Source organism: Neophocaena asiaeorientalis, unplaced genomic scaffold (genome assembly GCF_003031525.2).
Source record: "Neophocaena asiaeorientalis asiaeorientalis breed wild unplaced genomic scaffold, Neophocaena_asiaeorientalis_V1.1 scaffold629, whole genome shotgun sequence".
Lineage (NCBI taxonomy): Eukaryota > Metazoa > Chordata > Mammalia > Artiodactyla > Phocoenidae > Neophocaena > Neophocaena asiaeorientalis.
In genome coordinates, this window is record NW_020175468.1 from 865,725 (window position 1) to 880,631 (window position 14,907).

The 14,907-nt window shown below is 38.1% G+C and overlaps 1 protein-coding gene across 1 annotated transcript; it reads left to right on the forward strand.

Annotated features, from left to right (window-relative positions):
• Positions 1-6,453: 6,453 nt before the first annotated feature.
• LOC112415434 (zinc finger protein 84-like) lies at positions 6,454-7,974 on the forward strand. Its single transcript, XM_024768437.1, has one exon. It carries the CDS (start codon positions 6,579-6,581, stop codon positions 7,812-7,814), a length of 1,236 nt encoding a protein of 411 aa, XP_024624205.1. The 5' UTR covers positions 6,454-6,578; the 3' UTR covers positions 7,815-7,974.
• The last annotated feature ends 6,933 nt before the right edge of the window (positions 7,975-14,907 follow it).

Consider the following 14,907-nt stretch of genomic DNA (forward strand, 5'->3'; position numbering starts at 1 on the left):
AAAAAACTGTTTCTAAGTAACTTACTGCTTCCCAGGACAAAGCCCAATAGTATTCAAAAGGAATAGGAAGCAGTCCATCAACCAGTAATGTAAAATTCACAAAGTCTGAAATCTAATTAGAACCTACCCTGGTATGCCAAGAAGCAGGAAAATAGCACCCACAAACCTGAAGGAAAGTTGATAGAAAGAGACCCAGAAAAAAAAAGGAAAAAAATTTAAAGAAAAAAACCAAAAAATTTAAAACCAATAAAAAATGAAAAAATTTAAAAAGAGGAATAAAGTATAAATAAGAAACAAATAAATGAGACCCAGAAATGACACGGGTGATAGAATTAGCAGAAAATGATGTTAAAACAGCTATTATAAATACTACATATGCTCAAGAAGGTTGCATCAAGTGGATTATAGAAATTATAATTCACTGTGGGATTCTGCAGGTCTTTTGGTAGTGAATTCTCTCAGATTTTGTTTATTTTTAAATGTCTTTATTTCACAGTCATTTTTAGATAATATTTTCCCTGGAGATAGAATTCTAAATTGACAATGCTTCTCTATCATTTAAAAAGTGTGAATCTAGTATCTTCTGGCCTCCCAGAATTGTTTCTGGTGAGAAGTCAACCATCATTCATATTACTCTTTCCTTGTATCTAATGTGTCTTTTTTTTCTCTAGCTGTTTTCAAGATTTACTTTTTGTCTTTGGTTTTCAGCAATTTCACTATGATGTGTGTAAATATGCTTTGTCATTAAAAAATAGAAACCAAGTTGTCCTTGTAATGCCTTTAGGAATTGTAGTGTTGATTAGTTTTTCATCACTTTGTTTTAATTTGTCTTCTCTCTTTTTTCTTAATCAGTCTTGCTATAGATGTACCAAATTTAGTAACCTTATATAGCAGTTTAAGTTTTTTTATTCTACTTAAGGTTCAAGTTGGTTTTTTTTCCCCCTCGCCTTGTAAAGTGAGAAGCTTTGCCTACAGCCAGTGGTAGGCTACATTTATGTTACATAAGATCTTACCAGTATAACTGACAAGCACACACAGAATGATGTTTTTAAAGTGGACCATGGTTGTGAGAATTGGTAAAGATCTGTCTTGCCCGCTAATAACCCAATATTGTCAGTATTTCCCTGCCTAGTTCGTGCTTTTTGCATCTTGTTTATGAAATCTTTGCATATCTCATGATAGTCATGTAAGTTTTCCCCTAGAAATTTAAATATTTTACTATTTATATTTAGATCTGTGATCCATTTTGAATTTATTTTTCCCTGTGTGTGAGGCATGGGATGAAAGTTCCTTCTTTTTCTCTCCATATTGTTATCCAGTTGAACTAGTACAGTTTATTGAAAAGACTGTTCTTTATTCCCACTGAATTACGTTGGCATCGTGTCATAAACTAGATGGTAGTGTATACTGAATCTTTTTCCAGGATCTTTGTATTTTGTTCCATTGTTGTATTTACTATCCTTGTACTAATAATACAACACTGTCTAATTACAGTAGGTTTTTACTGAAATAAGTCCCTGAAATCTGGTAGGGTTATGCCCTCCAGTTTTTTTCTTCTTCAAGGTTGCCCTGGCTATTCAAGTCTTTTGTACATCCATTTAAATTTTAGAACTCACCTCCAGTATTTCTCACCCTCTCTTTCATATACTTTATCTCTTTGCATTCTTTATTCGAGTATACTAATTCTTCAGCCGTATCTATATGGCTATTAGTTTGTCGATTGGTCTCTAATTTTAGTTACCGTATCCAGTTGATTCTTGTTATTCACTGTGCTTACATTCTATAAAATCACTGTGAACACTGAATTAGCAAATATTGAACATTGCTCCTAGGGGGATTATGGACTAGGTTTCTGCAAGCCGCTGGTTACAACATTTGTGTCAGTCAATCAATGGATAACCTCGTTTTATGTGTGTTTCTGCTTAAAGACACCTTATTTAATATGTATCATTCATTTCTTAACATTAAACTCACTATAACTCTTGCCTGAACAAAGCTTATCTAACACATATATTTGCTCAAAAAGGTACATCACTGCCTTCTTGCACTTAAAAACACTAGACAGTACTTGAGCACTGTGCTTGGGGGCCATTTTAAACAACAAAATTACCAAAAAAAAAGTTTAAAAATGTGAAAAACGTGACACTAAGTAGACAACGAAAAGGACATTTGTTTACAATAGCAGAGCTGAAATAAGGCAGAACATCATTTTGTTCAGGGCAACTCAAATTATTCATTGCTCAAACTATTCTATGCATGTCTGCAAATGTTCATGAAAGTGCCGTGATTATTGATTTTGAGTCAGAAAGAAATTTTAGCAGGTAGGTGAATTCACAATAAATCCACGAATAATGAGGATCAACTATTTTATTTTTAAATTTTTCTGCTGGTTTATATATATCTAAATGGTCATTTTAATAATATCTTATTCCTTCCCCATATTTTAGATATCTTATTTCTCAATCTATTAAAGCTTTATATTAAACATTCATGGGCTTCCCTGGCGGCGCAGTGGTTGAGAGTCTGCCTGCTGATGCAGGGGACACGGGTTTGTGCCCCAGTCTGGGAGGATCCCACGTACCGCGGAACGGCTGGACCCGTGAGCCATGGCCGCTGAGCCTGCGCGTCCGGAGCCTGTGCTCCGCAGCAGGAGAGGCCACAACAGTGAGAGGCCCGTGTACCGCTAAATAAATAAATAAATATTCATAATATTCTGAGCTGATAATTCCTGCATGTGTAGTCATTTCATATCTGATTCTATTGTTCTATCTGTTGAAAAGTGTTCAGGATTAAAGCTCCTTGAGGACAGATTTTTGCTGTGTTTATATGAGCACTTAGTTCTTCTCCACCTTTTAAATATATGTTAAAAATATTTTACAGAGATTACTGTTTTAGGGATATTTTACCTGCAGGATATAGTGAATATGCCTTTCAAAAACTTCTGATTTACTGGATTAGTTGAAAATTAAGTGTTCAATTGCAAGATAGATAAAATGGCATTTTACTTCTTTCCATAATGACTGGTGAGAACTATGACACAGAGATATAGCCTTTGTAACTTACGGTGAAAACAGCCAGAACGTATACCTGTAGGTCCTTTTCTCATCAGCAATTGTCACCACACATTGGAAGAAGAATGTGTAATAACTACAGGAATTAGTATCATTTGAGTATATTTCTGTGGACTTTACCTGGGAGGAGTGATAGCCACTAGGTTCTGCTCAGAAGAACCTGTACCAGGATGTGTTGTTGGAGAATTCTAGTAACCTGTGACACTAGTTAAAGATGATTGCCCTATCATTTGGAGCACACAGCCAATAATAGCCCTTCCTTTTTCAGTTGCCCTAGCTTTCAAAGCGCCTCAAGATACTGAATTTGAGTTTGTAGACAATAGATTCTCAGACACTCTTCTGTTCCCAGGTGGAAATTAACGTGCTTTCACCTTCATTAGATTTTTAATATGCCAAGGTCAAAGTGTGTCCATTCCTGAAACATTCTGTACTCTTCCTAGACGTCCCCCACGAAGTCCAATTGTAAGTGTCCAAGTCTTTGTCGCTGCCCATGAACAAGCTATCAGGCTACCAAAGCAGATATAATCCTTAATTTCAAACCTGGAAAAGAGCCATGGAGAGTAGAAGATGAAATGCAGTGTCAGTACTTTTCAAGTGAGTGAGCAACTGAGAAGCAGCAAGATGGGAGACCTTGAAAGTAAAGTACTTAGCCATGAAGTGTTGACCCTTCCATATGTGTTTAACAAGGCTAAAACTCCGAAGGTCATTACAAATACCTAAATCATTGGCAAGGCTCTCTTGTTTGCTGTTTCAAGGGAGATGTGCCTCTTTTTCTCTCTTTTGGTTTGTTTCAGTGTTCAGTAGAACATTATTTTCTTTGCAGCATCCAGACTTCCTCCTTTTCTTCTGCTTCCTCTTTGGCAATGTCAGTTCCTGTTTTCTCCACATCTCTTGTTTTCACTTCTTTTACCTGGTCAAATGTAACAATTCTTCCAGTTAATACAGCAACACCTTTTATCCTGGGGTAAGGAGATTTGGTCCACTGTGCAGGTGGCTTTCTGTGGGCCATGTGAGAATGTATCAGAGCAAGCTAGAAGGTGGGACTGTTGACCACAGTGGTGGTCTCTAAGTATGATATTGAATCTTTGGGAAGGTTCATTGGCTATTGCTTTCAGAATTAATTAGAGAAGAAAGAATCAATAGGATAGGATAACTACACTTGAGGTGAGAAGCTGAGGGTCCTTTATTTTAACCTGCTTCCCCCAGATATTTTTTCAAGACTTTAGTTGGCATCTTTCCTTAGTAGTCATTGGTTGTGTCTGATGGATGGACTTTCTCCATGCTCTGGGCATCTTCTAAAGTCTTCAGAGTTGGAAAGCATAAAGCCTCATCTTTGTCTATTTCTATTGTTTGTTAGCAGTGTAATTTCATTAAATTTCATGGCCTTTACAATACTATTTATATGCTGATGACCCCCAAATTTCTGTCTACAGGCCAAACCTTCCCTTATCCTCATATAGTCACCTGGATACTTCCTTTCTGCACTTGGAGACCTAATATCTATCTCAAATTCATGTCATTTTTCGTTCCTCTTTTCACTCACACCACAAATTTAATCCATTACCAAGTCTGATCTTCCTGTCCCCTTATTATATCCTGAGGGCCTCCACTCTTTCCTGTAACTATTGTTTTCACTCAAGCCTCAATATCCAGTATTTTTTGCCAAAATTTTTATAGTTTGCTTGAAGATACTCTCACTTCTTTAATCTTATTTCTCTCTATTCTCCACGTAATAACCAGATGATTTTTTAAATTTTACTATTTTTATTTATTTATAAATAGTAAGTAAGGAAAGTCAGTGTTTCGGGCTACTCTCCCCCAAAGGTCATGAACATAAACTTCAGAAACATCTGGATTTTTAAAGACATAAGGTTTTGACAGTTACTTGGAAAGAAAAAAAGGGGTATGAGAAGATAAACCATCATACAGAAAGAACAGTCTTCAAGTGGAAGCGTAGAGAGAAAGATCTAACGTATAATCTTAAAAAAATGCTACATGACATAGCAGATCATTACCAATTTTCACAACCACAGTCCACAAACCTAAAAAAGTATTTATGTCACAAGATTAAAAACCTTGTGATACAGATACGTGAAGGATGACTTTTTTTTTTTTTTTTTTTTTTTTTTTTTAGCGGTACACAGGCCTCTCACTGTTGTGGCCTCTCCCGTTAAGGAGCACAGGCTCCGGACGCGCAGGCTCAGCGGCCATGGCTCACGGGCCCAGCCGTTCCGCGGCATGTGGGATCTTCCCGGACCGGAGCACGAACCCATGTCCCCTGCATCAGCAGGTGGACTCTCAACCACTGCGCCACCATGGAAGCCCAAGGATGACATTTTTTTTAAAAGGTGAATTTTAATTTTATTTATTTATTTATTTATTTATTTATTTTGGCTGCATTTCTTCTTTGTTGCTGTGCACGGGCTTTCTCTAGTTACGGTGAGTGAAGCCTATGGGCTTCTCATTGTGGTGGCTTCTTTTGTTGTGGAGCACGGGCTCTAGGTGTGCAGGCTTCAGTAGTTGTGGCTCACAGGCTTAGTTGCTCACCACATGTGAGATCTTCCTGGATCAGGGATCGAACCCGTGTCCCCTGCATTGGCAGGTAGATTCTTAACCACTGCACCACCAAGGAAGTCCAGGATGACATTTTTAAAGTGAAAACTAGTACATCTGTCTCCTACTATTACCTTGAATGGCATCCTGTTACTATTAGTATAATATCCAAATTCCTTCCAGGGTCCTCCTATACGTGAGCATTTCCTGACTACTGACTATATTTTTGTTTACTTCTTTGTATAAAAATATTTGAAGTATAACATAGTTAATTTTTACAATCAGCACACTGTATAATGAGCATTTAGATCAAGAATACCAGAGTACTGTTCCAGATGCCATTGTGTGAATATAAAATAATTTATTCATTCTGCATTCAGGCCTTTATGAGTAATCCTCCTATATAGTTTTATGTAAATGTCTTCCTTTATTTTTTTTTGAAAATATTTATTTCTAAATGGTTTAGACTTAATGTGAAATCCCAAGATTATACACAAATTTTATGCACATTGTTTTTGCAGATATCCTTAAGTGGTAATTTAACCACATTTGATTTATCATAGTCTATCTATCTGTCATTAGACACACACACACACACACACAGAGGTACATATTGTTTTCCTGAACTCTTTACCCCTAAATACCTAAGTGTGTATTTCCTAGAAACAAGGTCATTTTAAAAACATAAACAATACAGTTATCAAAATCAGAATATTAATATTGTTACAGAACTATTATCCAATCTACAGAGTTTATTCAGATTCTACTGATTGTCTCACTAATATTTTTTATAGTAAATGATAAAAAAAAACCTTCTTTTGCTGTCTTGCTCATTCTTCCGTGGGTACTCTGGCTTTAATCTAGACGTCAGAGCTTGCTAATTATGACTCAACTTCTTTAGGCAATAAACTATATGGATGCAACAAAAGTGCAGTGAATACTTGTAAACCACTCATGACCATGCCTTGGAGAACTCATGCAGGAAAGAAACCCCATGAATGCTGTGATTGTAAGAGAGCCTTTCCCAGTAAGTTAAAGCTAATCACTCATCAGGAAACTCACACAGGAGAGAAAACATATGGATGCAATCAACGTCAGAAAGTCTTCATTACAAAGTCAGCACTAATCTATCATCAGAAAACCCGTCACAGAGAAGGGACATCCTATGGATGCAACAAATGTGGGAAAGCTTTTCCTTGGAGGTCAAAACTCATTTTACATCAGAGGACTCATTCAGGAGAGAGACCTTTCAGATGCAGAGTATGTGATAAAGCCTTCATGGTTAGGACACATCTCACTGTACATCAGAGAACTCACACAGGAGAGAAAACATATGAATGCTCAGATTGTGAGAAAGCCTTCTCAAAAAAGGCTCAGCTCCTGATTCATCAGCGAATTCACACAGGAGAGAGACCATATGGATGCAGTGAATGTCCACAAGCCTTCATCCAGAAGTCAGATCTCAGTAATCATAAGAAAACTCATCATGCAGTAGGGAAATCCCATGAATGCAGTGAATGTGGGAAGGTTTTGTCCTCTAAGTCAACTCTCATTATACATCGGAGAAGCCATACAGGTGAGAAACCCTTCAAATGCAGTGCATGTGATAAAGCCTTCACATCAAAGGCACATCTCATTGTACATGAGAGAATTCATACAGGAGAGAGACCGTATGAATGCTTAAATTGTGAGAAAGCCTTCTCCGCTAAGGCACATCTCATGATTCATCAGCGAATTCACACAGGAGAGAGGCCTTATGGATGTAATGAATGTCAACAAGCTTTCATCCGGAAGTCAGGTCTCACTAACCATCTACAAAATTGTCATTCTGGGGTAAAGTCATACGGATGCAGTGAATGTGGGAAGGTTCTGTCCTGTAAGTCAACTCTCATTATACATCAGAGAACCCATACAGGTGAGAAACCGTTCAAATGTAGTGTATGTGACAAAGCTTTCGCAGCTAAATCCTATCTTACTGTACATCAGAGAATTCATACAGGAGAGAGACCATATGAATGCTGCAATTGTAAGAAAGCGTTTGCTACTTTGTCAACTCTCATTGGTCACCGGAGAACTCACACAGGAGAGAGACCCTATAGGTGCAATGAATGTCAGAAAGCCTTCTTTCGGAAATCAGCCCTCGCTAATCATCAGCAAACTCAGCATAGAGGAAAATCCTCTCTGCAATGACTGGGAATGTGAGAAATCTCTTTTGATTAATCTTATCTACTCGGAGAACTCATACAAAATAGAAATGCCTATGAACGCTCTGATTATATAGACCCTTTTGGAACTCCTGTAGGAAAGAAACCTTATATATGGAATGAAAGTTGTACACCTTCCACCTGAAGACATCTCCTCATTATACCATAGGGAATCTCACCAAAAAAGAAACATTATAAAGGCAGCAATTGTCAAAAGACTTTATTTGAAAGTCACAGCCTATGCATTTAGGAGGTAAAAACCTATGGATGCAGGGAAAGTGGGAAATTATTCTTTTTCAAGTCATATTTGTTAGACATTATGGTATTCATTCAGGAGAGGGACCCTACAGTTGCAGTGAATGCAGCCAAGATAAGAAAAATTACATCTCATTGTACATAAAAATAGAAATTTCAGGAACGTTGTGATAATGACAGTATTCCCTAGAAACTCAAAACTCTTTGAACATCTTGTACAGGAGAGAGATCCTGTAGGTGCAGTGAATGTGGTAGTGTTAATGCATATCTTCCGATAATGCATGTCTTCCTTACATCAACAAACCCAGATAGGAGGAAAGCCTTGTTAATGTAGTACATCCTTCACATAGATGTCAAAGCTCGCTAATCATCCACAGATTCATATAAGAGATAAATCTTTTTGAAACAAGGAATGTGGAAAGCTTTTGAAAGTGACATATTAAACACCAGTTACTTAATTCAGGAGAGAGTCCAGTGGATATAGTTAAAGTCTGCCTTTGGCCACAAAAGGGTACGAATTTCAGTGATTGTCAAAATGCTTTATTTACAATTCAGAGCTCCTTAATTGCCCACTAACTCATATAGCAGAAAGACTCCATTCTCAGGGGGATAATTTCTAGATTCAATGAAGTTATAAAATCCTTAAGGAGGGCTTCTCTGGTGGCACAGTGGTTGAGAATCTGCCTGCCGATGCAGGGGACACAGGTTCGAGCCCTGGTCTGGGAAGATCCTACATACCACGGAGCAACTAAGCCCGTGCGCCACAACTACTGAGCCTGCGCGTCTGGAGCCTGTGCTCCGCAACAAGAGAGGCCGCGATAGTGAGAGGCCCGCGCACTGAGATGAAGAGGGGCCCCCACTTGCCACAAGTAGAGAAAGTCCTCGCACAGAAACGAAGACCCAACACAGCAAAAATAAATTAATAAACTCCTACCCCCACCATCTAAAAAAAAAAAAATTAAAAAAAAAATCCTTAAGGAATGATATTTCTATTCTACTCCAGTAAACTTCTACTTCAGTAAACTCATACATTATAGAAAAACTGTGATTATAGTCACTAAAAATGCTTCCTATGGAGGACTGGCTATCATTAAGCACCATGAGCTCTTGAAAACAGAAACAATTTGCTCCACACAGAGACTTTATGAATGTGGCAAAAGCATCAGTGATAAATTATATTTTATTTTTGCATTTCATGGTTTTATTTCTTCACATCTGACTGTATCTTAAACTGTGATGCATGTTACAGTTGATGGAATGTCATCATTTCATTGTTAGGGCTTTTCCACATTTGGTGGCATTCTAGATTTGAGTAATTAAGTAAAATCTGGAAACTATAGAATGAAATAATTTTCTAAGGGTTTAATATAATTGTTTTAGAAAGGATTCCAGAGAATATTCTACTACAAATATTAGGTATTTTCACTGCAAATACAATGCTGTTTGAATATAGAAAAAAAACAGAACATAAGGATCAGTTGGATTTCGAACAAGGTTTGTAAGAGTTATGTTGTAGACTATATACTACATAAAATGGACTTTATGTATTTAATTTTATTTTTATTTTTGGAATTACATGAAGAATGTAATTTTTAGAGTTTAATAAATTTCCAGCATAGGCATAGAATGTTGAGTAATATAATCTAATATAAATAGAAATGTTCTATTTCCTTATAAATCAAAATTTAATATGTAATTTGACTCATTAATAAGTCTAAAGAATTACACCACATAAGTTTGTTGCCCTTATTTTTACTGTCTTTTTTAGTATTTCTGCCAACTGTGATGATACATCACTTCTTGAAGCCTACATTTTTCTAGAGCCTTATTTTTGAAATATCCAAAGATGATAAAAGATGTATATAAAATACTAAAAAACAAGCAGCACATGAGACTGAAGGAGGGAAGAAGACAGGGTTATGTGTGGTGAGTTCAAGTGCATTGTATTTCCACTGCTGTGTCAAACAGGAACTTTGGAATCATTATTATAACATGTCCTTGGGCACTACAAACATTTCCTTTCCTCTTAGCATTTCCTAAAATGCCTGGTATTTTTCTAATATTAAGAATAATTGCAGAAATTGGAACTCTTGCACATTGCTGGCATATAAAATGGTTCCGTTGCTATGGAAAAAAAAGTTGGTGGTCCCTCTAAAAAGTTAAATATAGAATTACTATATGACCCAGGAATTCCACTCTTGGGTATATACCCAATGAAATTGAAAACAGGTACTTAAATACTTGCATAACGTTATTCATAGCAGCACTATTCACAATAGCCAGAAGGTGGAAACAACTCAGATGCCCAGCAGTGGGTTATTGGAAAAACAAAATGTGGTATGTGTATATACATGTACCTATACATACACATATATGTGTAATGGAATATTAATCACCTTTACAAGTGAAGTACCGATATACATTATAACATGAATAAGCCTCAAAAACAGTACACTGAGTAAAAGAAGCCAGACACAAGAGATCACATATTGTATTTCTATTTATATGAAATGTGCAGAATAGGTAAATCTATAGAGACATAAAGCAAATTGGTGGTTACCAGGACCTGGGGGGAAGGAGAAATTGAGACTGAATGATTAATGGATATGTAGTTTTCTTTTAGAATAATGAAAATGTTTTGGAACTAGATAGAGGTGGTGGTTGCATAACATTGTCAATAGAGTAAGTGGTCACAGAATTGTATACTTTGAAATGGTTAGTTTTATATTTTGTGAATTTTTACATCAATAAAATATATTTGAAAAGAATAACATTGCAAGAAACTTTGCACTCAAAATGCAGATAAAAATCAAGTTGCTTACAAAAAAAAAAACCTGCTCAGCAAAACCGGTGTAAATATATATATTTTTTTTTTTTTTTTTTGCGGTACGCGGGCCTCTCACTGCTGTGGCCTCTCCCGTTGCGGAGCACAGGCTCCAGACGCGCAGGCTCAGCGGCCATGGCTCAAGGGTCCAGCCGCTCCGCAGCATGTGGGATCTTCCCGGACCAGGGCACGAACCCGTGTCCCCTGCATTGGCAGGCAGACTCTCAACCACTGCGCCACCAGGGAAGCCCAAATATGTCTTCTTTAACTTAACAGATATTAGCTACCAGAACTTTATAGCTAACATCATATTTAATGATGAAAGTTTGAAGACGTTCCCTAGTTGTTCACCATTGAGGTACAAGTCTGCTGCCTCTATTCCTGCTTAACACTCTGCTGGAGGTCTTAACCAGCACAGCATGACAGTAATAACAACTAAAGTGTTTAAAATTGGAAACAAACTTGTCATTATTTGCAGATGATGTGATTGCCTATGTGGAAAGAGGAGAACCCACAGACAACCATGTAAAATAATGAGAGTCCACCGTATAGCACAGGGAACTATATTCAATATCCTGTCATAAACCATAATGGAAAAGAACATAAAAAAAGAATGTGTATATATATGTATGTATGTATATATATATATGTATATATAACTGAATCAATTTGCTATACAGCAGAAATTAACTCAACATTGTAAATCAACTATACTTCAAGAAAAAAAAATAAAAGGAATCTAGTAGAATTCTCTAGATGCTTGCTTGCAACTTCAGTGGAGTGCTAGGCACTAGCGATAATCAGAACACTTTTGAAAAGTTCTCTATTCACAATAAAAATTATGAGAGAATTTGAAAGATTTATATCACTTTATTGAAAGACCTTTAAGATGACCAAAATAAAGGAAGTAGATTGTCTATTAAATGAGAAGGCTCAGTATAACAAAGATAATGGTTCGCCTCCAATAAATAAAGTCTTTTAAGTACCAAGATGCAAATAAACATTGTTGAACATCCAAGAACACGCATGAACTTCTCTTTTTTTTTTTTTTTTTTGCGGTACGCGGGCCTCTCACTGTTGTGGCCTCCCCTGTTGCGGAGCACAGGCTCCGGACGCGCAGGCCCAGCGGCCATGGCTCGGGCCCGGCCACTCCGCGGCATGTTGGATCTTCCCGGACCGGGGCACGAACCCGTCTCCCCTGCATCAGCAGGCGGACTCTCAACCACTGTGCCACCAGGGAAGCCCTCTTTTTTTTTTTTTTAACAAAAGGTTCAGAGCCAGCATGACTAAGCACAGGCAACAGAGCACAAAAGTTAAAGTAAAAAACAGATGTAATATGGAGTCAGAGTTATTCTTCCCTATTATAACACTGAAGCTCAGAGTCCAGTATGAACATGACAGATCTCATCCCCATGACCCTGGGGGTGGGTTTGGGGCAGGAATCGGAGATGAGGATCCACTTTGCTGTCTCAGCACAGCGCTGAGTGCCCTGTCTATCCCACGCTCCCTCACGCACACACAGTTCACAGCAGTGGACTCAGGAAAGTTTCCCCCTCAGCTGCACCTGCTCTTAATTAATTCTGTCTCAATCCCCGGGACCTGCAGATGCTGGCTTGGGACTAACGTTTACCGCTTCTTTGCAGATACACCACAATCCCTTTGCAGATAGTGTCGGTGCCTCACAGGTGACAGGGTAACTGCAGAGATTTGGGGGGAGATGGACTCGGGATCTCAAGACACATGACCGCCTTGGCTTACATGGCACGTATTTACTGACGGCCACAGTCCTGCTGTCCGTTTCCAAAGCAGAGATAAACCCTGGTGAGTGTTTGCTTATGGCTCGGACTTGAACAAGGTTTGGGAGACAGTGCCTAAGAGGAGAGAGCAGCTGAGGAACTGGACAGGACAGAGGTTTCCCCTTGGGTCTCAGGACAGTTTTGTCTCAGCTGGACTCTTTCCTGGACTGAGAGAGGGATGGGGAAGGTGTAACACCGGAGACCACACAGCAGCAGTAGATGGTCGTGGGTACTCGGCTGGAAGGGGAATGGACACTGCCGAGGCTGAGTCCAGCCTGAGGGTAAGGGTTGCTTTTCTTCCTCCTGCTCTTTCCCTTTAAGATTGGAGACTAGGTTTTCCATCAACTCAAACCACTGAGAACTAGACTCAGAGTTGAGAAATTTTGATGTCTAGAGTTCAGGGTTAATGTTCAGACTGTTCAGCTGTGGTCTCTGTTCTCTGCACACACATTTGCACTCAGACTCACACTGCTCCACTATTGTCCTCGTAGACAGATTCCAGAATCTGGATGGACCTGGACAAACGCATGGGCATGGGACCTAGAGGGGTTACAATATTGTATGCTTTTCTTTGCCACTGAAAGGCACAGTTTAAAAGCAATCCTGCGTAAGAGTCCAGCCTCTGGAGGCCAGAGCGGCTTATCTTCAATTCCTGGCTCTGCCTCCTACAGTCTGGGGGATTGGGAGCCCCTGAGTGAGTCTCAGCTTCCCAACCTGTGAGCCAGGAATAGGAACAGTGTCACTCTGAATACTGACTAGAGTGAATGAACATTAAAGAGGGTGATATGCCGGCCCACAGCAAGTCTCTAGCAAATGGTAGTCATGACGGTCTCCCGCATGATTCTAGAGCCAGTATTTTGCAGCCAGACACACAGCTGGCCACACTGTCATCAAACTTCACCCTATCTCTCTGTAATTCTATATTGATTTCCCAATTCCATCTTGTGTTGTTTTGGACGTTTTGTGGGATGAATCTGAATGACTCTTCTCTCTGTGTGTTTGTGTGAGAGAGAGACAGACAGAGAGACTGTATCTAGACCACACCCACATTTACCAGTATACCAGTGAATTAATCCCAAGAAAACTTATGAATAATGGGACATTACATCCAAACATTATCTCTTATTCAGCAAAGAAGGCTATCGAAGATGTACTTAGGAATTTCTTCTCAGCAAAGATTTCCATAGCAGAGGATAACCCCTTTAAACAGATCCGTGTTTTTCTTTTTTTGCTTTGGCTTTGTGATGCAGTGCCCCTTAGACCTTAAAAGGGGGGAAAAAATCTGCTTTCTCTCTTTTTTAAATTTTATTCAACATAGTTTTGGAAGTTTTAGCCACAGCAATCAGAGAAGAAAAAGAAATAAAAGGAATCCAAATCGGAAAAGAAGAAGTAAAGCTGTCACTGCTTGCAAATGACATGATACTATACATAGAGAATCCTAAAGATGCTACTAGAAAACTACCAGCGCTAATCAATGGATTTGGTAAAGTAGCAGGATACAAAATTAATGCACAGAAATCTCTTGCATTCCTATTTATTGTAGTTGATTTACAATGTTGTGTTAATTTCTGCTGTACAGCAAAGTTATTCAGTTATACATATACATATATATACACATATATGTGTGTGTATATATACATATATGTATACATTCTTTTTCATATTCTTTTCCATTATGGTTTATCACAGGATATTGAACATAGTTCCCTGTGCTATACAGTAGGATTTTGTTGTTTATCAAAAATCTGCTTTCTTAAAATTGGCTAGTAGGATTTGAATTATCCACTGACTGACTTTGAATTAGAAACTTCCATACTGAGTCACCTTTAATCTAGTAACAAAAGAGAAACCAGTCTGATTTAAATTTATTTTAAAACTAATACTCAGACAGTATTTACATACCTTGGGTCAGATCAGACCTAGCCTGCCATTTACTGGAATTTAGTGACCTTGAGAAAGTTAAAAAAAATCTCTCTGCCTCATTTTCCATCCATGTAAAATATAACAAGAATATCCTTTTACACTGAGCATTCAGTATTAACTTATATGAAGGGCCTATTCGTAGCCCTACATGCGAAAGCTCATCAATAAATTGTATCTCCTGGTATTTTGTCTGAACGGACTGTGAGCCACTTACTGGAAAATGGATTAGAAATACAGAAATTGGTAGCTCTGTTCTAATTTCACCCCTTCATATCTGTGTT

What these genes read in the sequence shown, in the direction of transcription:
- LOC112415434 (XM_024768437.1), top strand. Translation starts at nt 6,579, where the DNA reads ATGACCATGCCTTGGAGAACTCATGCAGGAAAGAAACCCCATGAATGC.